Source organism: Nesoenas mayeri (assembly GCF_963082525.1).
Source record: "Nesoenas mayeri genome assembly, chromosome: 2".
Taxonomy (NCBI): Eukaryota; Metazoa; Chordata; class Aves; order Columbiformes; family Columbidae; genus Nesoenas; species Nesoenas mayeri.
In genome coordinates, this window is record NC_137543.1 from 156,785,929 (window position 1) to 156,811,113 (window position 25,185).

The following is a 25,185-nucleotide window of genomic DNA, read 5'->3' on the forward strand; positions in this document are numbered from 1 at the left end:
CAATAACAGTGATCAGGCCTTGTCTCTCACATTTTGGAAAGAAATCTGTGAAGGAGATGCAAAGAAGTTAATTGGAAGTCATAGGTGTCTCTGATCACAAGTAACTTTGGTTCCAGACTTAGATGCAGAATTGGTGTTAGTTGCAGAAGTCATTGATCTCCTCATTACAATTTGGGGAAAAAGATATATATCAGGGGTTTTTTTTGGCCTTGTGTCTTGAAACACACACTGGTGATGTTTGGTTGTGTAACGGTGGGAGGAGACGTATCAAGATTTGGGATAAGCTGTGATTCTATAGAGACTTTAAACCTGTAACTTGGGGAAGTGGTTTTGAAGCTGATTTCTGAATGAATCATACTCATTAGCTTCATCTCTTTTTTTTTGATAAGTTTTTCTGTTTTTATTTTATCATATAAGTGACTTAATCCAGTGGAAGTGTTTATACATTTGGAAATAAATTTAGGTATGTGAGACATAGGATAATTATGGAAATATATTATAACAGACAGTGCAGAAATTGCCTAGAACACAGAAAAGAGCCAAATTCTCCACCAGAAGTAGATGCAGGTGTAGGTGGAGCTACTTTGGCGTCACTTTTTTCAGACCTGAGTAGAAGACAATTCTGGGTGAGTGTCAGGAGGATGGAGCCAGGTTCTTCTCAGTGACAACCAGTGATAGGACAAGGGGCAGTGGGTACAAACTGGAACACAGGAGGTTCCATTTAAATATGAGAAGAAACTTCTTCTCAGTGAGGGTGGCAGAGCCTGGCCCAGGCTGCCCAGGGGGGTTGTGGAGTCTCCTTCTGTGCAGACATTCCAATCCGCCTGGACACCTTCCTGTGTAACCTCATCTGGGTGTTCCTGCTCCATGGGGGGATTGCACTGGATGAGCTTTCCAGGTCCCTTCCAACCCCTGACATTCTGGGATTCTGTGAAAAATAGAGATTTTAACATAGTAGGATGTTGGGATTTCAGTAGCTGAGACATGAGCCAAAGCTTGGCTTGTGTGGCGTTTTTCTCTGGATCCCTCCTGAGACTGGAGCTAAATTAAGAACATTCAAGAGAAAGGCAAGAGAGAAGATGGTCAATGTTGGAACCTTTCAGAGGTGGGACATGGGGAGTCCAAGAGAACTATGAACTGCAAATGGGATTGGGGCGGGGAATTCAACAATAGATTTAGGATTAGTGCTCAGAAAGCAATGTACTAAGCCCCATTAAAATAACCAGTATCTGAGGCACAGTGGGGCATGGAAGCTGGGAGGGGTGAGTTGGGTGTGTGTGCTCAGGAATGAGTGAATTATTGACCACATGTGAGGACGGGCAGCAACGTCAAGCGGAGATAAACTGTCGAGCCTGGCAGCGGTAAAAGTAACGCTGCCAGCTCTTGTATATCATGAGCGTCATGGGGCTTGGAGCCTTTTCCTTTGCTTGTTCCCTTCTTTTGCTTTTTATAAGCCTTGTGAGAAGCTTCTGTCAGCCCAGGGCTTATGGCTGAGTGCAATGCAGGTTCTTGGAATGGCGTTTCCTCCCTGGGCCGGTGCTGCCTGCGGAGCGCAGGGAAGCGCAGCCCCTGGGGCGGGCGAGCAGCCAGAAACCCGCCGCCATTCAAGCCGAGCCACGTCCACCTTCCTCCTCTGCTTCCCACATCGGCATTAAAAGCTAACGAGAACGGCCTAGAAACACAATTCCATAGCAGAACAAAACACCTTTTTGCTCCCTGTCTACTTCCAGAGACTGTAAATTGCATTAATTGCACATTTTCAGTCCTTTCGCCGTAATCATAAAGACAGAACGTTATTAAAATAAACAGTTAGAAGCTGAGATTTTCACACAGCTTGTTTGATTTTGGTACTTGGGTCTGCTAAATATCTGCTTTTATGAGACTGACATTGAAACTACAAAATAACAACCTGGCAACACACCTTCCGACTTTCCTGCTTCGTTTGTAATTGGACAAAGCACATAATTTTCATTCCAGACCAATTGCACTATTCCCTCTTATTTTGTTGCTGCTGCTGCTAACATCAAATTGGAGTCTGGAGATGGAGGGCTGGGGGCTTTATTCCACTGAAAAGAGGTGGTAGGTGAACATCTGTTGATTGTGTGAACAAAGAAAATGGTGAAAAAGTAGCAGTGAACTTATTTATCTTTGTTCCTTTGTATTATTTTTTAATCTTCAAAGAAAGTACATTACAAAACTTGCAACACTGAGTGGAAAAAGAAATTGTGGAGTGGCTGAGAGATTAGATAATCTGGACAGAATAACAGTGCATTGATGGAAGAGGAGCTGGATCTTTAGGCAGGAGGGAGTTAGATGGATATTTAATATTAAAAATACATTTAGGAAATCATTGAAGTTGTAAAGTTAAGTGCATACTTGACAAGATACCAATGTTAGGATTAATATTTTGAAACTCTGATTATTTCTTTTCATGCATACGTCTTACGATACAGCTTGTAGTTTTACATTCATGTTTTTCTGCAAGAATTCTTTGTGCAGAGAATGGACCTTATGCACAAAACAGGGTACTTGGGATCATTGCAGAGTTTTACCCTTACACTCTCGCATCTAGATCCATGAGAGCATTTACGGGACCTTCCTCTGAAGTCAGTGATTGACTTCTACATCTGCAAAGTGGAGACAGCATTTCCTTGTGTTACATGGAAAAATGAGAGACAAGTTAAATATTTGTTGGTTGTCCATCCTGTGTGTTCATGCATTGGCTGGGGAGATGGTCAGGTGGAGAATTTTAGGACAGATGGTTGTTAAAGGAGCTCTATCTCAGATTCATAGGACAGGAAGGGACCTTTGGAAGCCATCTGCTTCACCTTCTTTTCCCAGGTAGGAATCTAGCGCTGTCATTCCGGACAAAAGTTTAGGTAAACTGCTCCTAAGCCTTACAGTCATAAAACCTCCAGATCTTCCCTAAACTGCCCCTTCCAGTCTATTCTTTGTCTTTACCGATGGAAACACTTTCCTCATATCTAACCCACACTCTCCTCACTCTGGGTTTATCCCATTACTACTTGTACCATCTGCCAAGGATAATGAAGGATAGATCTGGCTCTTGGTTTATTCCCTAGCATGCTTTACTTCATAACAAAAGCCCCAAATTTGTCCCTTCTTTCTCTGTAGATGATGTTTACTTGGGCTCGGAGTCTTCTCGCTGAGTTCTCTCCAGATGGTCTGTGTCTTTTTTGGAGCACAGAATGCATATCGCACAAATGGGGCCAAAGAAGGGATTCACAGGCAGCCTCAATAGGATGAACCGTCGACATTGTGACTATAATGTGTTTAATGCTTTAATGTAGAACTTGTGTCTTGTGGAATTTGTCACCCACGATCAATGACATTCATGACGAGGCCACCCGTGTTCAATGACATTCATGGCCTTTGAGTTGCACGGACCTTTGCTCCTTGAAATCATCTGTTACACAAGATGGTCCCACCACAGAACCATACTTAGGAACGTCTGCTGCCCTCTCTGAGCAGGTGCTCCAGGTTTCTGGATTCCCACTCTCAGCCTCTCACGGATGTTTTAAGGCAGTTTTTCTGCCATTCTCCCATCCTCCTGTGGCTGCTTGTGTCCACCTGGGGCTGCCCTGTCACTGCTGAGCAGCAGGTCCAGCACTGGCAGATCCAGCACTGGCAGGTCAGGGCTGTTGACTGCACAGATTTTCTTTCCTTTGAGAGAAGGCTGTCAGACAGACAGACAGAACATCCCATGGCTGGCAGTCTGTTGGACCATGCTGAAGGACTGATACCAGCACTTGATACACAGTGTCCTGTGTAGACCAAGCTCAGGAGTGGGTGGGATGTCTGCTTTGAGAATTGCACAGAGATGTGTTCATTGCAGGTGACGGGAAGAGTCTGGGATCTTTAGTTCTGTTCCAGTGTTGAGTGCATACCAAGTCTTCTCTCACTTCTTCCAAATGTCACCTTTTCTGTTTTTCTTCACTTCCAGCTTTCTTCATCAGACTGTTGCATTTGCTCATGTTGTTGACTCCTCATCATATTCCCATTCTCTTTTTCTAAGCCTAGTCTCTGTTCATCAGTTCTAATCATTGTTTCAGTGTCCACTCAGTTGTGGTTTCTTCTTTTTTGGCTCTTCCCCTGATCTACATTTTCCTTCCCTCCACCTCCAGTGGCTCCCAGACAGATGTTTGTGATGTATTTCTTCTTACCCCTTTCTCCGTTTTCCTGTTCATTTTCCTTGTCAGCTGAGGCTGAGTTCTCTTCGTGCTTCCTTTGGCTTTCAGTGTGATGTATATTATTCCACACAGTCAATTGACAGAAGGTTGGAGCATGGAGGGGGTTGGTCTCTTCTCCCAGGTAACAGGTGATAGGACAGAAGGAAATGGCCTCAAGTTGCACCAGGGGAGGTTCAGATTGGATATTAGGAAGAGTTTCTTCCCGGAAAGGATTGTCAGGCATTGGAACAGGCTGCCCAGGGCAGTGGTGGAGTCACCATCCCTGGAGGGGTTTAAAAGGCATTTAGACGAGGTTCTTAGCAACATGGTTTAGTCCTGGATTTAGGTGATGGTTGGACTTGATGAGGGTCTCTTCCAACCAGAATGATTCTATGCTTCTATAATTTAAATGACAGGATCTGAACTGACAGCATCCCTAAGCTGTAGTTGCGGAGATGATCCCAGTGAGTGTCTCTAACCTTTTCTGGAAGGATGTTTGTTGGCGGGGTGAGGATGGTGCATATGGAGTCTGCTCGCACATAGGGACGGTGAGAGGATGGAGTTTGCTTAGTGAAGAGAGAATTTTTGAGCTTGTAGCTTCGATGTGCTAAAGCTTTGCTCAAACACGTGATCTCCTTGGTAAGGTTAGAAACATTTGGAGGAACGAGTTTGGACTCGTTTTCATAGGCTTCCAGAAAATGTATCTGCAACTTCAAAAATGAATGTAGTAAAGCTTAAAAAGTTTCACAGAGCAGCAGAAAGGTTGATCAGACATGGAGCAGCTTTCCTATGGGGAACAGCTAAGTAAGCCAGGACCCTTCTGTCTATAAAAGAGATTGGGGGGGAAGATAAGAGGCTTTCAAGATCACAAGTGGCATGGGGAGGGTAGCTGTATGTTGACTGTTCGCTTTCTTTTAATTCAAGAAACTGGGGGACATCAAATGAAACTTTAAAGGGTTAGATGCAAAATAAAAGGAGGCGATTCTTTTTGCAGCGAATAGTTGTCTAGAGTGACGTGGAAATCCTCGCCAGAGGATGTTGTGGTTTGCTGAAAATTTGTGTGAGGTCAAGAGGAAACTGAGCAAATTCATGGAAGAAACTGAGATTTACTGAATAGACAGGAGTCACAGCTGATACGGGGAGGCCTTGAAGTACTGGGAGGTACAAGTAGTATTATATGTTTGCCCTGTGCATCTGTTTATCGTATTTCTAACACTGACCATATGGGGCTGATGAGCCTTTAATCTGCCCCAGCACCCTTTTGACTAAAGAGCCCCCACTCTGTTTTATTTCAGCTCTTCTGTAAACATATTCCCAAAGAAAAAATACAAAGTTAGGGTTTTGCAGAACAGCATTTTTTCCTTTCCCTAATGCAACTGAACAATTTTGATGAAGCTTTCTTGAAAAACTGCTTTTTAAAGCCAACTTGATGTATCATAGAATCATTTCAGTTGGAAGAGACCCTCAGAATCATTGAATCCAACCATCACCTAAATCCAGGACTAAACCATGTTGCTAAGAACCTCGTCTAAACGCCTTTTAAACCCCTCCAGGGATGGTGACTCCACCACTGCCCTGGGCAGCCTGTTCCAATGCCTGACAACCCTTTCTGGGAAGAAACTCTTCTTAATATCCAATCTGAACCTTCCTTGGCACAACTTGAGGCCATTTCCTCTCATCCTGTCAATTATTCCTTGGGAGAAGAGACCAACGCCCTCCATGTTCCAGGCTCCTTTCAGGCAGTTCAGAGATCAGAAGGTCTCCCCTCAGCTCCTGTTCTCCAGGCTGAGCAGCCACAGTTCCATTCTATATGGGATTTTTGTGGAGAGTACAAGTCATTTCAGTTGAACATTAAAGAATTATTTCTAAATGGACTTGAAGTAGCCTCGAAATCACTTTACACAGAACGGACATGCTGGTAATGCTTCCTGCATTTAGGGTTTGTGAAGTCCTAACTGAGCTTCAAACATTTGTTTAGATTAAAGCTGACACATACAGTTGATGAATAAGAGCGTATTTTCATATTTTTTAAATTTTAAAATGTCAGTAAAAGGTGTTGTTTTGGTGGTGGCGTTTGGAGGGTTATGTTTTCTCTCTTTCAGATGAGAAGAGTATCATTAAGTTGATTATATGGTTGTAGAACTCCAACCGTGCTGGTTTGAAAAATGGGAAAGCAATTATTGTCTAATGAGGTTTAATTGCTTTGTGCAAACTTAAAGTTTTAAAATTCTTCACCCGAAGTTCATATGAACCCCCTGTCCTTTTTTTTTAAAGGAATTACGCTGCATAAGTTGAAGACTCATTTCAAAATCTGCTCTGTAATAGTGTGACAGTGTCAAACCGTTTCAAAATTTAAAATTGTTCTGTAATTCTGCTCCCTATTGGAAAGAGAACACTTTGCGTGTCAGACACTTAAATACGGCTTGCAGCTGAGAGCTTTAGCATCTTTGTGGTATCTCCATGTTGCACTTTTCATCCTCCACTATCCTTAGTATCCTTCATTCTGAAGGTTGATTTATTGGGTTGTTAACCCTGTGTCAATGTGAAGTTGCTGTACATCGCCTGATGAGTCCTGGTGGACAGCAGGGTGACCATGAGCCAGCACTGGGCCCTTGTGGCCAGGAAGCCAATGGTACCTGGGGTGAATTAGAAGGGGGTGGTCAGTAGGTCAGAGAGGTTCTCCTGCCCCTCTGCTCTGCCCTGGGGAGACCACACCTGGAATCTTGTGTCCAGTTGTGGCCCCTCAGTTCCAGCAGGACAGGGAACTGCTGGAGAGAGTCCAGCACAGGGCAACAAAGATGCTGAAGGGAGTGGAGCATCTCCCGTGTGAGGAAAGGCTGAGGGAGCTGGGGCTCTGGAGCTGGACAAGAGGAGACTGAGGGGTGACCTCAGTAATGTTTACAGATATATGAAGGGTGAGTGTCAGGAGGATGGAGCCAGGCTCTTCTTGGTGACAACCAATGATAGGACAAGGGGTCATGGGTGCAAACTGGAACACAGGAGGTTCCACTTAAATTTGAGAAGAAACTTCTTCTCAGTGAGGGTGGCAGAGCCTGGCCCAGGCTGCCCAGGGGGGTTGTGGAGTCTCCTTCTCTGCAGACATTCCAACCCGCCTGGACACCTTCCTGTGTAACCTCATCTGGGTGTTCCTGCTCCATGGGGGGGATTGCACTGGATGAGCTTTTGAGGTCCCTTCCAATCCCTGACATTCTGTGATTCTGTGATGTCTTTTCTTCAGGAGTTTCCTTTCAAGCCTCTTCGTTATTGAGGTCCAGATATTTACAGGATATGTAAATGAGGCTGAAAAGCCTAATCTGAACCCCAAGTTTTAGAATGACTTCACCTCTGTGAATATCTCACATATATTAGAACTCATGCTGATGCAAACCCCCAGCGTTGTTTTAAGCCAGAAATCAGGTTTTTTCACTTTACATGCAGCTTTCAGGTCTTGAATTGAATTTACATAAATGATACAATGGTGCATCTTCACTAAGAAGAAAAACAATTCACTCTTTAACACAAAACGAGAGTGAAGCCAAAGGTAGTTTGTGCATTAGCACAACTTGGCATAGCTAAATAAATAGTAGGTCCCCTGTAGCGTTTAATTTAGCCTTTTAACATATGTTAAAACTGCTAACAGGGTTAGATGGGAGAAGAATTCTCAAGGCCAATTCTCATCAGTCTGCTTTGGTAATCAGTAGAAACGATGCTCTGAAGCTCTGTTTTGCTCCCAGATATTCCATTTCATTGTGCTGAGCTTAATTTCAATCGTGAAAAATAGATGTTAAAAACATGTAAAATTCCTGTAACACCTTTGCTGACACAACCCCAGGTTTTATGCTTCTCAGTTTCACCTTTCAGAAATGCTAAAGTGTGTGTGAAAAAGGCATCCTGAAGGCATTTCCAGACACTGAGGAAAATTATTGCATAATTCCTTTAAAAACAAACAACTCGTAGCAAAAATCAAATGGTACCCTCTTCACCTTCTTTTTCAACCCAAAGCATCAATCATTGGTTATACACTTCTTTTTTAAATCTCCGGTGCAGTCATTATCATGGCAAATGGCAGTAGTGATCGTCTGTAACTCAGTATTTAATGTTAAAGCAATGGTTATAGCTGGTGGATCTTACTGGAACTGCCATGCCTTGGGGTTTCTCAGAGATAACCCATTGCCTTTTCCTTTCTAAACAGCAACAACAACCTTTGCTTTTGATAAGATTGATTGAAAAGGTGAATACACAAACTTCTTTGATAATTGGTATCCCGCAGTAGGCTTGAGGTGATAGAAAAGCATCTCTTGAGGCGAGTCCATGGGTTTGTATTTCTCCCGCTGTCGGCAGCCTCTGTTCACATCTGGAGGCCGCTGGGGTTCCTGTGCACGTTCTCCTGAAGGAACGGGACCTGTAACAGGCGGCCGCGGGATTTTCTTTAGTCTGCCTCCTTCAGCAGGTAGTACTGACCGGGTTTTATGCCTTAAAGTGTCGTACCAAGACATGCTCAACGTGGGCCTCTTGCTGCCTTCCTTGGCATTCAGCTGTATAGGAGATACGGGGCGAAATAAGGGAAAATAAGGGAAATTTATACACAGAGTTGTGGGTGGATGGCAGTGCCGCATATCAGCGCGGACCCTTGCACCTTCTACCCAGGAATGAAGAATAGGCGAGTGAGCGGCCACATGTGGTACTGTTGAGGGTAACGCAATCTCAGGTGGGTCAGTCTGACGATTGCCACACAGCACAGCGCTCCCGCAGACCCAGGCGTAAATCTGTGAGGTGCGGGACGCCGCAGAAACAAAACATGTTTACGTAAGTCAGTCTGCACATCTGGTTGTTGTCACGGAGCCTTGGCTGACACAGGACACCCCAGTACCATTTCCCAACGCGGGAGGGTCCCCAAGGGGCTTCTGTTCATGCTGTATAACTACAGCGGCACTCGGTGTGCTTTAAGTGTTTGTAATGCTGGTGGTCAGCCTTAGAATAATTCTGTTTAACAAAATAAAACGCTTTGGGACTGTTGATTTTACCTTAATTCTCTTAACTGAATATTTGCAGGCAAGCCAGGAGAATGTTTCTCCTTCTCTGGTTGTAATTTAATATTGTGCAACTAGTTGCCCAATAGTGAATGTGTTGAAATGAACTCCTTCAAATGAGAAAGTCTGTGTTTTAGGATGAGCCATAATGACTGTATGTCATCGGTCAAGGAGAGGAAATAGTGACTGTTCTTCTCCCTTCCTCCAGCTTTAACTGACTGGAGGGCATTTTGTTTTCCTTTCTTGGGATATGAACTGGGGAGGATCGTAGCATCTGAGATTCTTGTTGGGGAATTGAGTAAGTTCTGCGTGAGGAACAGACACTGACCAGACAACTCAATAAAATAAGGACTCATAGAAGAAAGTGGCTGTGGCAGAGTGCTGAGATCTACGTGTTTCTTGTTAGAAGGAACATCTTTTTAACAAGATCTGAGTCTGGATCTCCTCTCATGGCTTGGTAGGAACAGACATTAGTTCAGACATTATTAGCCCTGTTGCTTCTTACTGCATCCCCTAAACCCAGGTTTGTTCTGAATAGATTTTTTTCACCTGCATCATGTATTAAGATTTGTGTGCGTACAGATGTATGAAATCCTTTGGGATGAGGTGAGGTGTATAAGCACCTACTGGTAGTAAACCATCTGTGGAATTTTAAACCTATATAAAAAGGTAGCATTTGTTCTGGAAAAATTTAGAAATTAGGTTGCATTTACAAATAATGATAAATTTGTATTTTTGTTTGAAGCATTCTAGATATGTCTTAAATAGAGTATTGGTGAGCTTTATCTCTCTTTTTTTCCTTAGTAGCTTATAAAATATATGTGACAAATCATCTCTTGCTTGTTATCCCGTTTTGAATTAGCCTGTTCTGAAAATATGCTAATTATGATAACAGATCTAGAGTTTGATCTTAAGAGTTGCCAATATCTCTGTTTTCTTATCTTCAATATGAGAGCTCTTCTTGCATCACAGATTTAGATCCTCTAATTGCGTATTGACATATGGAAAGTAGACTTGTAAGTACTTTCTGCAGTCCTCAGATGATAGGAATAAAAAAAACCTCTTACCTTCTGCCCGTACAGACGTAACTTAAAATATTTACTGAGCACTTCAACCTAAAAGGCTGACGCGATGGAACTGGCCACTTTGTCGTGGGTGACAAACCAGCGACGTGCCGTGTTGGAATTGTAGAATCATTTCAGTTGGAAGAGACCCTCAGGATCATCGAGTCCAAAGTGGCTTTGCTGCCGAGGGTCCCTCCAGCATCCACACACTGCTTACCCGCCCTGGAAAGAGCGAAACTCTTTATTCTCCCTTCTTTTATAACCCTCCCCCTCAATCTCAGCCACACACTCTTGGCAGCGGTTTGGGAATGTTCTGCTGCTCCCGTCTTTAACTTCTGCATCTCTGTGATCACAAACCTTTAGCAAAAGGTTCCCCAGTCCCCTCCTGGTGTGCTCGGCTGTGGTTCCCCAGCTTTGCTGGAGCAGGAGCACAAACCAGCAGATTCGTGGCGGCCTCCCAGCTGTCCACACCACAGCGAAACTGCTGCTCCTGGTTTATAGCATCGCTCCACCGGGATAAAACTGCTGCTGGAAGTTGGGATGCAGGAGCCGCCTCACCAGAAATATCTGCTTTACCCCTCTATTCCTTTTTCCACGTTAAGAGTCAGTTGTGTGTTTTGTTTTTGTTTTGTTTTGCTTTGTTTTTTTCTTTTTTTTTTTTAATTACTTTTATAAACCTCAACATTATTGCATATTTGCCACCGCTTCCCTTTAAGGAGCTTTGTTTATTTAGTCATAATTATCCTTGAGTCTTTTAATGAGCAGTGATAGTCTGTCCTAACAGGATGTATGAATAATTATTTATTCCGCTGTGGATAATCTCATGTTTGTAACTAGTGTAATTTATATACCATGGCACTGCCTGTTTAAATCTCCTAAGTCTCCTCACAAGTCTCTCTGGTCGCAACTGGCATAAATAGCTTTGCTTTCCCTTTCTCGCTGGCTCTGGCTGCGAGGCCACATCAGGTTTCACTGGTAGTCTAGTGGTTACATTCACTGACGTGCAAATAGTGATTTATTTGTTGCTCTATCACATTGAAAACTAGCTTATAAAATAGACATATGTACTGTTTAGCTGTAACTATTCATTTCCCCCCGTTCTCATGCTACATTTATCTGTATTTTCTTTGTGCTTTTTATCTTTGGGTACATTTTTCTCAAGGTTTCTGGCATGTGTCGAACGTTCACCATCAGTTCTAGGGGTAGCGCTGGCTGATGCTGCTCCTGTGCGGCCGAGGCTGTGAATATGAGGATGAATATTTCCTCACAGTGCCGTGGTAGGGTCTTCATTTGAGTACCATGGTGGGACCAATTTTACCTGCCCACCAACATGCGTGTCCCCAAGGGTCTGTCTGCCTCAGGGAAAGTGTAATCTTACCTATGGAACATAAGGAAAAGAATTTGGCTTCATTTTGTGCTCGACATGCTGCTCCCTTCCATATAGTAGCAAAGTTCAAAGGCGTTTTGTGTACCCACTTGTAATTTCTTCCTATTATTTTTTTTCCTAGTGTTTCTCTGTGTTGAGGGCAAAATAACTGTCTCGGAGATTAAACCAAATCTAAGGGGCTTTGTTGGATTTTCCATGTCTTCTATTCTGAACCGGAACTTTTCTACTTTTGCCTTTTTCTGTTGCTGCTCCTGCCTCTCTGGGTTCAAAAGCACAGGCACTCTGTACTTTTTCCACCCAGAATTTAGTATATATTATACAGGAATTTAGCCATAAGGTTTTCTCTTTGTCCTACCTTACACCCTTCCACTCACCCACCCCACATAGAGTGTCCCAAACCCAGATGTGCCACCTTGCAGGTGCACTGAAATCTGTTCAACTGGGGTCCAGGCAAAACCAACCCTCTGTTCAAACTCCCCATTAACTGAGGCATCTTTTGAGGGTCTTAGGGGCATAAATATGAAAACAGAATTGCTCATTTAAGCATAAAAAGATGTGTTAAATGGCCTTCCTTTAATGCAAGCTGCATCAGTTGCAGAAGCTCACCTTTTGAAGTTTGTGGATATATTTATTATAGAAGCATTTTCAGTAGCTCCCACATGAGGTGACACAAGGAGCGCTGCCAGAGCTGTCGTTTCAGTGCTGTTGCTGTGTTGTGTGTGTTCAAACACAATTGCAAAGGGTACAGGGATGCTGTAGCAATCACAGCTCTGTAAATACGAATTTCCTCTAGTAAAACTTTTAAGTATAGTTTTGTTTTTAAATATGAATGTAAAAAGGGTGTTTGGATTTGTGTATGTTACACCCTGGCATGTGTGACTGTAGCCATTGCTGTGATTTTTCTCATTCTTCGTTTTTTTTTTCCGTTTCATTAAACCTTTTGGTGAATAGTATTTGCACATTGTGTCGCAATAAATGCATATTCACTTATAGAAAGGTATATGGGTATTAATGTTCTGTGTTCAAAAAGGCAGAGCATTGCCATTTCTGTGATGGCAACGCTCAGTTCTAATGGGTGTGAGGTGTTAATTAAGATCTTTTTTTTTGCCTGGTTTCCTGATGCCTTTTAGCAAGTGTGTGTATGGAGATACAGAACTTTATATTATATATTAATCATTAGAATATGGGATGTGCTTTGGTTTGTTTTTTGGTCGTTGTTTTTTAGTCATGCACTTTTGTGAAGAAAAATGTTAGTTTAACAAAACGGTAAATTGACTGGAAATAGTGTTTCTGAATGCTGAATTCTGATACCTGACAGCACTTGGGAGCTTTCATTGTTCTGTTATAAAGGGTTAAATTGGCACGAAAGTTGTGTATTGATGGGGTATCCTCTGCTGTTTTCCCCCCAGAAAAAGAAGTAATTTTCTTCCCTTTTACAGCGAACAACTCTGCGCCTTTTGTTACTGTGGAGAACGGAGCTCATTAGGACAAGGAGACTTAAAACAGTTCAGTCCAACTCCTGGGTATGTTATCCCATGGAAAAACCAGCCTTTAAATAAGAGTGAAGCCAGGGACAGCACCGATGGAGCTTGTGAGAGAACTCCGAGGCAGAACTCAGTGCCGCGCAAACAGAGAGGACAGAAGTAAGTGCATTCTACAGTAAATGTGGGGGGGTTGTTTTGCGTGAAGGTCAGGAAGCATCTTTGCAGATGCTCTACTGCGATAGGCAAGTAACTTGAATTTGTGAAAATATGGTTCATTTATATTAGTAATGAAAAAAATAGCTGCCTCTTCCCCATTTTAAAGATTGGTTGGCTTCTCCCCTCCAGTGAGAATCTTGACTCTGGAAGAACGTAGAAAAGAAACACAGTTATTGTAAAACACAGATCTGCTTGTGAGGTTGAAGTAAAAGCATGCACAGGAGTAGAGTCATAGAATCATAGAATGTCCTGAGTGGGAAGGGACCCACACGGATCACAGAGTCCAACTCCTGTCCCTGCACAGGACAAGCCCACAGTTCACACCGTGTGTCTGAGGGTGTTGTCCAGTCTCTCCTTGAATACGAGAAGATAACAGACTCGTGACACGTGGTGTATTTTGTAGACTGGTGTAACTAGAAGCCCATCTTGTTGAAACCTTACTCTTTTTACCCTTTGCTCTTGCAATGGTGACAGTGTTGTTACAGCACACAGGGCGGTTCTTTCCCTTCAGCAATGGGGGCCGGTGGCAGGTTTCCCAGCAGGCTGGTTTTAGCCGTGGAAAGGGCAGCATCCCCCATCCTCTCAAGGTGGTTCCACCTTTCAGTAACTCTGAAACATGACAGGAACGTGCACAGCAAGTTTTCTTCAAGATATAGTGTGGCTGGCGGTGGCACGTAAGACATGACGGATGGGAGAAGCGTGTTGTAAAATCTGTCTGCCCGTCAGACAGTGCCCAATGACAGGATGAGGGGCAACGGGCACAGACTGAACCACAGGAGGTTCCATCTCAATATGAGGAGAAACTTCTTTACTGTGAGGTGCCAGAGCCTGGAACAGGCTGCCCAGAGAGGTTGTGGAGTCTCCTTCTCTGGAGACATTCAAACCCGAGCAGGTGGGTTGGACTGGATGGTCTCCAGAGGTTGTTTCCAACCCCAACCAGCCCGTGGTTCTGTCAGTTTGTAGGTACAGGGGTTCTGTGGCCGTGGCCTCCAGAGCGGCCCTGATGGGGCAGGCCGCGCTGGGCCGCTGCTCTTTGAGTCTGACCAAAATATACTCAAAAATAAGAAATTGCAGATTGAATTGGGCTGTTCTTTAAATGGATCAGTTTGATCTTGTGAGAAATATTTTTTTTTAATATTAAAAATGCCTTGTCAGTTGGGATTCTTAACATTCCTTTAACATTCCGCTGGACGTCAGTGGTGTTGAGGAACCAGCTTTGTTGAGGAGAACAGGTTAATTTAGTGTGTTAGTAAGGGGAGTCTTAATGTCAATAGTGTCAGAACTAGGGAATGTGAGGATGTTGTTCTGTCATGACATGGATCATGAGGATATAATGTAATAAGTGAAGGTTTCTAAGCTTTCTTTGGCAGTGCAAGGGGGATGTTACTCTTCTTTTTCCCCACAAACTAAGGTTTTCATTTTGGTTTGGGTTGATTTTTTCCCTGCATATTTCCGAGTGAAATTGTTGAAGTAGAGCATGCATGGTTTTCATGAAGGCAAAGTTATTGCAGGTTAAAATTCCAGCGTTTATTTCTCGTCATTTTGGTGGTGGGTCTTTTTTCAGCATCTCTGTTTTCAGAGGTTGTAAGCGGGACAGCAGTGGGGAAGGACAGCTGCTTTTGTGCTCTCTCAGCTCCAGAAACTCAGAATTAACAGCAAATACACACATTTGAGTTACTAATAGAGAAAAGAAATTAAGTTTAAAGAACCTTAATAGGAAGCGCAGCACCTCCTTTGCTACCAGCCAATGAAACACCATATGAGACCAGGTCTCAGCCTAATGCTCATCCTTACATGTCCAAGATAGTTTTTTGCCTCCAAGAAATAAAGGAGGAATCATTGCTGCTGCTTTTTATTTATTTATTTATTTATAATGGAGTAATCCGAGTTTTATTAATCGTTGTCTGTTGAGATTAGAATTTGTGGCACAAATTAATGAGGTTATAAACCAGATCCTCGCATGTCAGCACAATACAGTAGTGATTATATCGCTGCGTTTTTCAGTCCCTCCACACTCTTTTCTTCCTGCCCCCATCCCCTCCTTTTCCCTGCTCCCTTTTTTTTTTTAACATCTCGATGACATTGGATCAAGATACTTATTTCCAAGCGTCTTTTTCACTCATGGTGCTGTATTTTACCCAGGCACCTTCTCCCTGGCCAGGGCGGCCTCCTTTGGGGACACCGTCCGTGCTGTTCACACTGCAAGGAAAGGGCCACGTGAGCGCTGCCGCTGGTTCTCTCCACTCCCACCGCTCTCGTTTCTTCCCTCTACACGTCTTCTTCCCCAGAGCAGCACAGGCCGCGTGCTGTTACGTAATTCTCTGTTCCAAGGGTTGGGCAAGTGCTAATATCAAACAGAAGTGGACTTTAAAAACAGCAGCGTGTGTGTCCTGAAGAATTAAGAAGAGAGCAGGCTGGGGAAAGGGGCGTTTCACCAACTACTTTTTTAATCTGCTGTATAGCAGCTTTAACTGAAAACTTCTTTTTTTTGGTGAAAAATGCTGAGCTACAGTATGAGGAAGAAAGACTTTTGTTCATGTTGATGTATATTTTATCGTGTTTGGCAAAATTCGTAGTGACTTTCCCTGAGTTTTGGATCATTTACAAGTATCTAGTTATTGAACAAAGAACGCGGTCACTTCTAAGTTTGTTTTTCTGCTCCCCACTACAGATCCCGATCGAGTATAGCATCATGTACAAGTGTAAGCACCCAAACCGCTTCTGACGATCAGGTTGTCAAATTCTGGGATGAACTCAGTTCAGTTGGCTTACCAGATGATGTTGATCTTCAAGCCTTATTTGAGCCAACAGGTAAGAAATGTCACTATCCTCCTTTTTTCCCATCCAGTAGTAGCACAGTAGCTACAATGACAGCAATGCAGGTTTTTTTAGCTGTTGGTTTTCGGTGCTCTGCTGTTCATCAAATGTTTGATGCTTTTGTAGCTTTTGCCAGTGTTATGTGACGGTTTTGTATGTTCTCGTCTTCAAGTGCTGGACAGAACTGTTGTTGTATGGGCAAACGTTTGTAATCTACCACTGTGTTCAGGTAATAGCTTCAGTATCACAATTCCATTTTGGGGAGAAAAGGAAAAAGAAGTGAGATACATCTTAATATCATTCTTGAAGTCCTAATCCTGTAGCCTTACCTAATCTCCTGCTGCTAATGCGGGGTTATCGGAAGTAATGGAAGATTTAAAAGAGCAGGATTGATCAAATAATAGAGACGTAATACACTTGCATGTTTCCATTGCCTACAGATGTTCTGCCAGAAAACTGTCTGGTTTGTCATCTTCTCTAGCGTTTTAATGGAACTTTGCTTTTTACTCAATTATGAATTATTTTTTCAGAAAGCATCTATGTCCAGATTCTTTGATGCCATTAGTCTGCTCTTGTGTTTTGCCTCAAAAAATGGAAATCTATTTTTGCAGTAATATAAATGTCATTCTTTTGTGAGTGTGGAAAGTCATTTCAAAGTCTAATTAAAAACAAAATAAAATTTAATGGTCCATTTTAAATAGTTGTACTGTAGTGTGTGTGGATGGCTGGGGGGGAGTTAACCATCTAAATGTTTAAAGTTGTTATTATTTGTAGATGACACTTCCTAGGCCCTTACAGAGATTTTTGGGGAAGTTTCTTTTGTTGCTAAATGATTGACTTGACCAAGTACCTGATTTCCCCAGCTAATATAAAGAGTAATTTTGAATCTAGTGTAAAGCTGTCACAGAATTCCTTTGGAAGTATGTGTCACTTGCATTGTTTTTCCTATAAATTAATTAGAAACTTCCTTTAAGAGATACCGGTTGAATTCTGCAAATTCTGCATTATTATTGTTATGTAGATAAACGTTTCTATTTATATCTCTATAATGTGTTTATTGTATTGACACAGTTTTCTCAGCCTCAGCTGGTGAAACGCTATATTTTGAACTTTTAAGCTTTGTGTAGAATTCTCAAGCATCATGTAGCGTGTTGCGCGTTAACATACAGATCTGTATCCAGTCCTTGGGAATCCTGAGTCCGGAGTACTTACATAGACAAATGTTACCTACAGCGAAATACACGACGTAGCGTAATTCTGCATGTGTATCTCACACTGTATATACACCCTAGTGTTACAATTACGCAATCAGGCAGCTGAAAATTAGAAACAGATATACAGGCTGTGCTAAAATGAAGAGGAAGACATGTTATATGTCAAAACAATCGCAGGATATTTAGTGTCTGAGAGTAACTGCAATGTATTTATGTGTGATAATAAGGGTATTAAATGTAGCAACAAGGAAAACAGGAGGAAAAGACTGTTTGTTATATCTGGCACTTATTTACTCCTAGAACTAAGTTCCAGACTCGCAGGCAGCGCTTGACCGAGCTGTACAACCCAAGCTCTTGTTCTTTCCGGTGCTGTAGGTCATTGCTGGGCTCATCACCGCTGTGCGGAGTGGTCAGTGGGCGTCTGCCAGACCGAAGAGCAGCTGTCGGTGAACGTGGACAAAGCTGTTGTCTCAGGGAGCACAGAAGTGAGTAGAAAGACTCCAATGCTCCAGCCAGTAAGAAAATAGGGGTTGGGGGTTGAAAAAAAACCTAATGCAATATAAGGTATGGCTGAAAATATCCACATATGGGTCTCTGAGCTCGCAGCTATAATAAGGTTTCTTTGGACAGGTCTTAGTGATGACGTCTACTCTTGCCATTTATTAAAAAGACTTATGGAGGTGCATCAAATATATCATTAATTAGTCCCGAGGTAACTAGAACGTAGAAAGTACCTGGCTGATGAAAGCAAAATACAGACAAAACTGAGTTCACTTGTTTTCACACCAGTTTCCAAAAGTTGGTTTGTATAGGAGAACTACAGGGTGTTTCAAAACAATGGACCCAAATTGAAAGCAGCAGTGATTTCAAGTTGGGTCCCTCTTTTTGAAACACCCCATAGAGTTTGCCACAAAGCCTGTGTTGTTACTTTAAATATCGATAGAAATACATATATAAATATTTAGTCTTTTAATTTGAAATGGTAGTGTATTTGGAAAAGTGGGTATATTTGAAAAGGACGGTCTCCTCCTGGTTTTGTGCTGTCATACCATTTTGAAATGATAAAGAGACTTTTTGCATTGATTTTACCACGTGTAGCTCTATTTTTTGGCCATATTTAATCATGTCTGGTACATTATTTTAATAATTTTAGTTTTTTCTATATTAATCAGCCATGCTATCAACAAATCTGTTTATTTTATGCTGGTTTTCCCATCATCGTGCTTAGGCTTATTTTTACCTGATTCTTCAAGTTTTTCATGCATTATATTGAAATAAAAAGATGATGTGGAAGATACCAGTAAATGGTCTCCATTGTGTGGACTGAAAAGCTGCTTTAAATCAGTCGCTCAATACGAGTCATATAATAGAGCTTTTCTTGCGCCTTCTACTCTTACATATACTCATACTGGGTAAATGCTTTGCTTTGAATAATTTAATTGATTTCGGTGTATCTGCTTTCAAAATAAAAGACTGTTCAGAATGAATGAACCTGACAGTATTAAGTTCTAAATGAGCTTGAAGACGTTGAAGCATTTGTATGTGTGTGTGCATCTGTATAAAGAACACAAAAAGAATTGAAAGGGCATCCAGAATTGGTTAAAAAAGATAAATCATCGCCCTGCTGAATAGTTTTCGTCTCCTTGTTTTTGGCTGGTCATGGTGGCTTGGAGTCGTTTTGTGATCAGCTCGTTCCCATCTGTAGTAATTTGCATGGTGATATTTTGGTTTCTGACAGAAATCCTTGCTGTAGTTTTCAACCTTGTATTTTGCTCTATTGCGTTTCATCCTGTTTCCATTATTTCAGTTCTGGTTCATTTGAAATGGTACCTCGCTCCTCCTCTGTGCCTCTGGGTGCTGGTGCCTCACCGTCACATCCTTAGTGCCTTTTAAGTTTTGCGTAGATGCTTATAATGCAAATATTTAAATAAGAATTCTTGAAGAATCCCACGTCTCTCTGGTTTCCATTTCAGCCTTGTCTTTTCATGTGCTGCTCTGGAGCTTCTCTACTAATCTTTTCAAATTCTGCAAACAACTTTTAGATACTCCTCTTGCGCGTGTTTCAGTGCAATGCAGAGAGATGAAAGAAGTTTGAATTCAGTGCCATTCTGCCTATTTTCTCTTCAATCTCTACTGAAACCCTTGAGAAGGTTCCTTTGCTGTAATCCAGCTGTCAGCCAGCAAAGAATGACGTTTTGGTTATTCTCTTTTATCCTTCTCGTGACATCCCCAGGGACAGCGGAGTAGAAGTGCGACTGTGATTGATTCTAGAGGAATAGCTCAATGAAATGGGACATCTTTATCCCACAACCGCACCAGGGCATTTTTTGCCTTTCTGTTTTTTAAAGAAATAAGGAGCAGACTCTTCAGTAGTTCTCTGTTCCTGCCCATGGAGCAGCAATGTGGAGACTGCTCGAAGACTTTGTGTCAAAGTGGTTGGGAGCCCGAGTAATCCTGTGTTTGCTTGTGGCCGGGCTGTAGTGCTTGGTAGTGATTTTTCCACTGCTTTTTAACTGCTCACTAAGTTAAAGGAGACATAAAAAAAGCAGAGGGTGCTGGTTATCCTGTGCGATAGTGGAAAAGGGAAGAAATTCTCTTTGTGAGAGATGTTGAATGAAAGATATAGCAGTGAGTTTAGTGTATGTTTTTGCATTTACAGCTGCTTGCACTTTGCTTTTGCTAAAATTGTTGGCTTCTTTCTAATACGATGTTAGTGCAATTTCAAAGTAAAGATTCTATTTAAACTGTTGTGAACACTGTTGGCAACACAGATGCAAGTACGTGCTCAGGACATATAGACAAACAGTTGATAAAAACAAGCTGGATGCTTTTTCCTTTACTTACCACCAAATTTGCTTTGGTTGTTGTTGCTGTTTGCTTGGTTGGGGATTTCCGTCTTCTTGGAAGTCCTCCTGGCACAACGTGGGTTTCTGATGTGGTCTGCAGCGCTGGCATCTTTCCTTAGCTGGGAAAGTGTGTTTCCTTTCCCATATTTTCATGCACAGATGAATTTTTTGACATGTGACAAACTTTTTCTTGGTAGTCGAGTCCATTGGTTTAGGTCTTTTAATTTGTGGAGAGCGTTTTGAGGCTGTTCTTACAAATTAAAGAGACCCTCGCAGTAAGTTACATTCATGTTTCTCATTAGTTAGGCTGCCTATTGTTTTCAAATCGGTTTTAACTGGATGTGACAGTGTTTCTTGTTACTCTGTTTACCAGTCGAGATGCCCATTTGGCTTCACTGAACTTGTGATTGCATTAATAAAGCTTGTGTGGACATATTTCATTGACCTATTCCAAAGTATGTATCTTAATTCACTTTGGTTTTCTTCTCGGCCCGTGTTTGCTGAAGGTTTAAGAGGCGATACCATAGAGATCTCAGTATCTGTGCATGTTTCACAAAATACCTTGCTTGGCTTGTCTTTCTTCCTCAATTCTTCCTTTCGATTCACTCATTTTGAAGACCTGGCAATTTATTCAGTGAGACATCCGACCAATTCGTTACACATATTTGTGTCTGGACATAGGTGGATTCTTTGACTTTCTTTGCCTCTCTTTAATATTAATGAGCGCACATACATACATCTGTGTATGTGTTTGAAATCTTGCACATTGTGTTTTGTGACAACTGACAAATAAAAACGGGGATCTAGAGTTAAGTTTATGGTGGTAGATGTGCTCTAGTCCTTACCGGTGGTGGAGGTGACTCACATCACCTCATTGCTTGTCTCGATACCTCACGTATCTCAGCAACTGACTTTCTCAGAACCAGTTCCTAGGTGTAAAATGTCCTAAGGAAAAGCTGGTGGCCCAGGTGACAAGCACAGGGTCAGAGCTTTTCTGAAGATGGCTCTTCACTTGTCTCTGGAGCTTGTACAGCGTGTAAGTTAAAGAGCCTGAACACCCAGACATGGCAGTTCCTTCCCTCACCATTCTAATAGGTTTTAATGGGATTTTTGAGTAATTCTATTTCAAACTTTGAAATAAAAGAATTCCTCAGAAGGTAGAAAGGGGAGAAAAAACACCCAATGATTTGCTTGATCCAAAGCTTAACTAAATTGCTTGTGATTCATAAGTGCTCTACTCAGTACATAAAAATTACCATAGTAAAGACTTGTATCAGTAAGGTGGTCCTACAGATATTTATGGTAAGATGCAAAGACAGTATGAAATGGAGACTTAGTAAAATAAACTAAGCAAATGAAAATGATTGAAGAGAAATCAGAGTTTCCACTGGAAAAAAAAGTGTGGACAAGCGAAGTTTTCTGCTTGTTCTTTTATTTCTGGCTTCAGTCTTTTGCTTTCTTAACTATGCTGCTTTTTGACATTTGGAAGGGTGAGCTTCCTGGCATTACCATTTAAAACGGAGGCCTTTAGTGCTTGCATCTGCTCAGCTTTTAACAAGAGTGGTTTCTGAATTATTTTCAGGTATTTTTCAATACTACTTTATAATTCCCTTGTTTATTTTACATTTATTGAAGAGGTGGCTGTTTCTTTACAGTCAGCTGAGGAAATAATAAAATTCACTGCTTGTCTGCCTTAAACTGTCGAGCCAAAACTCTTCCATATGCTAAAAGCCCCGTAGAAGGTGGGCTGCTTTTTCTCCCCAGTATGCAAGTACCACAATTCGGGAAGTGAATTTAAGGAAGGCTCAGTAGATAACGTGTTCAAACCACTTTTGACCAAACTGTGCACAAGAAAGGAGTGTTGCAGTCATTTCCCAGCCAGCTTTCTCTTCTGATAAGATGCAGAAAACAGTTTACAAGCCCGGGAGCATTTGTCAAGGACGCTGAAGTCCAAGACAACAGTATTGGTGGAAACCAAGAAGGAGGTTCCTATTCAAAGACTGAATAGGCAAAACATAATGATAAAGTAGTGTCTAAAGCAGTAATTCCAAAACAGTGTATTACTGGATTTGTTTGCTTTGAAACTCCATATAGCTCTTTGCATATTTATCTACCTCACAGCGTTCGTTTTTCCATTAGTGGTCAAGTGTTTCTTCAGGACTGAGACTCTTGGGGCCAGACAGCTGAAAAATCGCTGTCGTCCTCTCCCACGCGTCCATTTTGTTTGAGTGGATCGGGGCAGCATCTTCTCTGTGCATGAGGCAGCTGTTTGCAGCTCCCGTCGAGTTTCTCCGGCGGTGTTTTGCACATTAGCGTTGCTGAGAACTGTAGGAGTCGTTGTGTTGCTTATAGGCAAGTGAATCGATAGCATCCTGCCTTGTTCCAAACTCAAACCGTTGTGCTGTTTTGACACTCCTCTCTCTCGTAAGTGCTTTTTTTGCACAGTAACATGATCTTGAAAATGTTTTTTAAGGCATCTTCCCTTAAATTCACAGAATCACAGAATCGACTGTGTTGGCAAAGACCTCAGAGATCATCAAGTCCAACCCTTGGTCCAACTCCAGTCCATTTACTAGATCATGGCACTAAGTGCCATGTCCAGTCTCAGTTTAAAAACCTCCAGGGATGGTGAGTCCAGCACCTCCCTGGGCAGCCATTCCAATGCCTGACCACTCTCTCTGTGAAGAATTTCTTTCTAATATCCAGCCTAAATTTCCCCTGTCAGAGTTGAAGCCCATGGCCCCTTGTCCTATTGCTGCCTGCATGGGAGAAGAGACCAATCCCCACCTGGCTAGAACTGCCCTTCAGGTAGTTCTAGAGAGTGCTGAGCTCACTCTGAGCCTCCTCTTCTCCAGACTAAAGAAGCCCAGCTCCCTCAGCCTCTCCCCATAGGGCTTGTGTTCAAGTCCCTTCACCAGTCTTGTTGCTCTTCTCTGGACCCACTCCAGCACCTCAATATCTTTCCTGAACTGAGGGGCCCAGAACTGAACACAACACTCCAGGTGTGGCCTCCCCAATGCAGAGCACAGGGGAAGGATCACTGCCCTTGTCCTGCTGACCATGCTATTCTTGATACAGGACACGATACCATTGGCCTTCTTGGCCACCTGGGCACACTGTTGGCTCATGTTGAGCTTCCTGTCCATTAGTCCCCCCAGGTCCCTTTCTGCCCGACTGCTCTCCAACCACTCTGTGCCCAGCCTGGCGCGCTGCAGGGGGTTGTTGTGACCGAAGTGCAGGACCCGGCACTTGGCCTTGTTGAATTCTGTCACCAGAGGCACGAGCTTGCGCTGTTCAAGATGCTTCCAAGTTGGGACAATGTTACAAGGCTTGCACATCAAATGCCTCACTCAAATTGTTTCTTAAAGCCCTTTCCATCCTCTGTTTTTAGTTCTTTGCTAAGACTATTCTAGGACAAAGTTTACCAAACTAAACCATAAAGAGAGAAATTCAGGGGATAGTTTGGAACTGTTTAAAGTGTTTATACCTTAAGTGTTTGTCTCATTCTGAATGTACCTTCACCCCTTAGCTGGAGTAAACTCACCTTGTTGAGACTTGTCCTTGTTTTTAGTGGTATGTTTGTATATTTACTTGAGCTACTTTAAGTTGAAAACTGATTTGACTAAGTCAATACTTCCTTTTGTTGTTCCTTTTATGTAAAGATCAGTGTTAAAATCTTAATATAACTTCTAAGCATATCTTAATATACTTCATACACTGTGGAGGATTGCACCCATTTAGCCATAGCAATTTTTCAGTTATTTTAGTTTTTTGTTGACATACAAACTGCAAGTGAAAAAAGGGTTTAGAGGACAGAACCCTGAAGACAGGGCTCCGTGTATGTCTCAGTCCAGCTGAACAGAACGCATAGGGATGTCTTTATTTTGTTTTCTTGAGGTAGAGTGTGGAATTTGCAGTTCTTGGATGCTCTAAGAACTCCCTTCTTCCTTTTTCATTATTGCAAGAGCAGGGAAAAAATGCATAAAGAACGTCATCTGTCGTAATTCATACCAGTGTTGGGCAGGGTCCTCTGTGTTTGCCCGTTTTTCAAGGAGAAGCTTTGTAACGTGATGCTGGGTGAGCAGCTCTGGTTATTCAGAAGTTCCTCTCCCAGTTTTTCTGGTACTTTTGCATGCACAAGGCACTTGGCTTCTCGTCACCTCCCTTCACTGCAGCTCGGCAGTGTCTACCTGGCCGCTCTATTGGAGGTCTTAGCCAGAAGACACTTCTGTATGCTGGTCCTCAATTCAGTAGTTTCATTCAGACCCCTGCATGTTTTAGAAAAACTGTGACAATTCATTATTGGTGGCCATGGGGTGTTTCAGTTTCCATTCATTTCCTTTTTTGTTACTTTGTAATTCTTGTAGAGATGTGTAGCCCTGGTTTGATGATAAGCTTTGAACTACAAGGACACACATAATTAGTAGGAGTACAGCTCTGGTAATGTTGTAACAATGTAAATTATCTTCCATGAATTACGCTGTTCGGATTTTAGTCACCGAAAGCCGGATCATTTGTGTCTCGGAGAACGTGAATCCGACTGTTCTACTAGCTTGTTAATGACATCAGAAATGTCAATTATTTATTTATCAATCAATTATTTAAAAACTGTATTTTCCAAGTTCTGCAAAGCAGCCACAATATCTTTAAAATTATCCTGGTTGGTTCTGATTTACTATGTGTAATTATTCTGGAACACCTTTGTACGCCAGAAATATGTCAGTACAGCTTTGCTAAATGTGTTCAGGTTGAAGAGCTGTCGTGGCACCTGTGTGGGCACTTTTTTGTATGTCCGGCACTTTGAGAACAGATACTTGTCCACTTAGTAAGACAAAAAAAATCTCATTGGTATTGTCACGTGAACAGTGATTAAAGTATTTCATTTGAAGCAAAGTAGGGTTTACCATGATGTCCTGTTGTTCACTGGAAGTTGTTGT

General features: G+C 42.3%; 1 protein-coding gene across 13 annotated transcripts in view; it reads left to right on the forward strand.

Annotated features, from left to right (window-relative positions):
• The window catches only part of KMT2C (lysine methyltransferase 2C), a 202,338-nt gene that overhangs the window by 70,034 nt on the left and 107,119 nt on the right, over positions 1-25,185 (forward strand). For all 13 annotated transcript variants that reach the window (XM_080364339.1, XM_080364348.1, XM_080364344.1 and 10 more), the window contains 3 exons: positions 13,111-13,314; positions 16,043-16,182; positions 17,778-17,887. In XM_080364339.1, the coding sequence (XP_080220465.1) occupies positions 13,111-13,314; positions 16,043-16,182; positions 17,778-17,887 (454 nt within the window). The remainder of the gene's footprint in view (positions 1-13,110; positions 13,315-16,042; positions 16,183-17,777; positions 17,888-25,185) is intronic.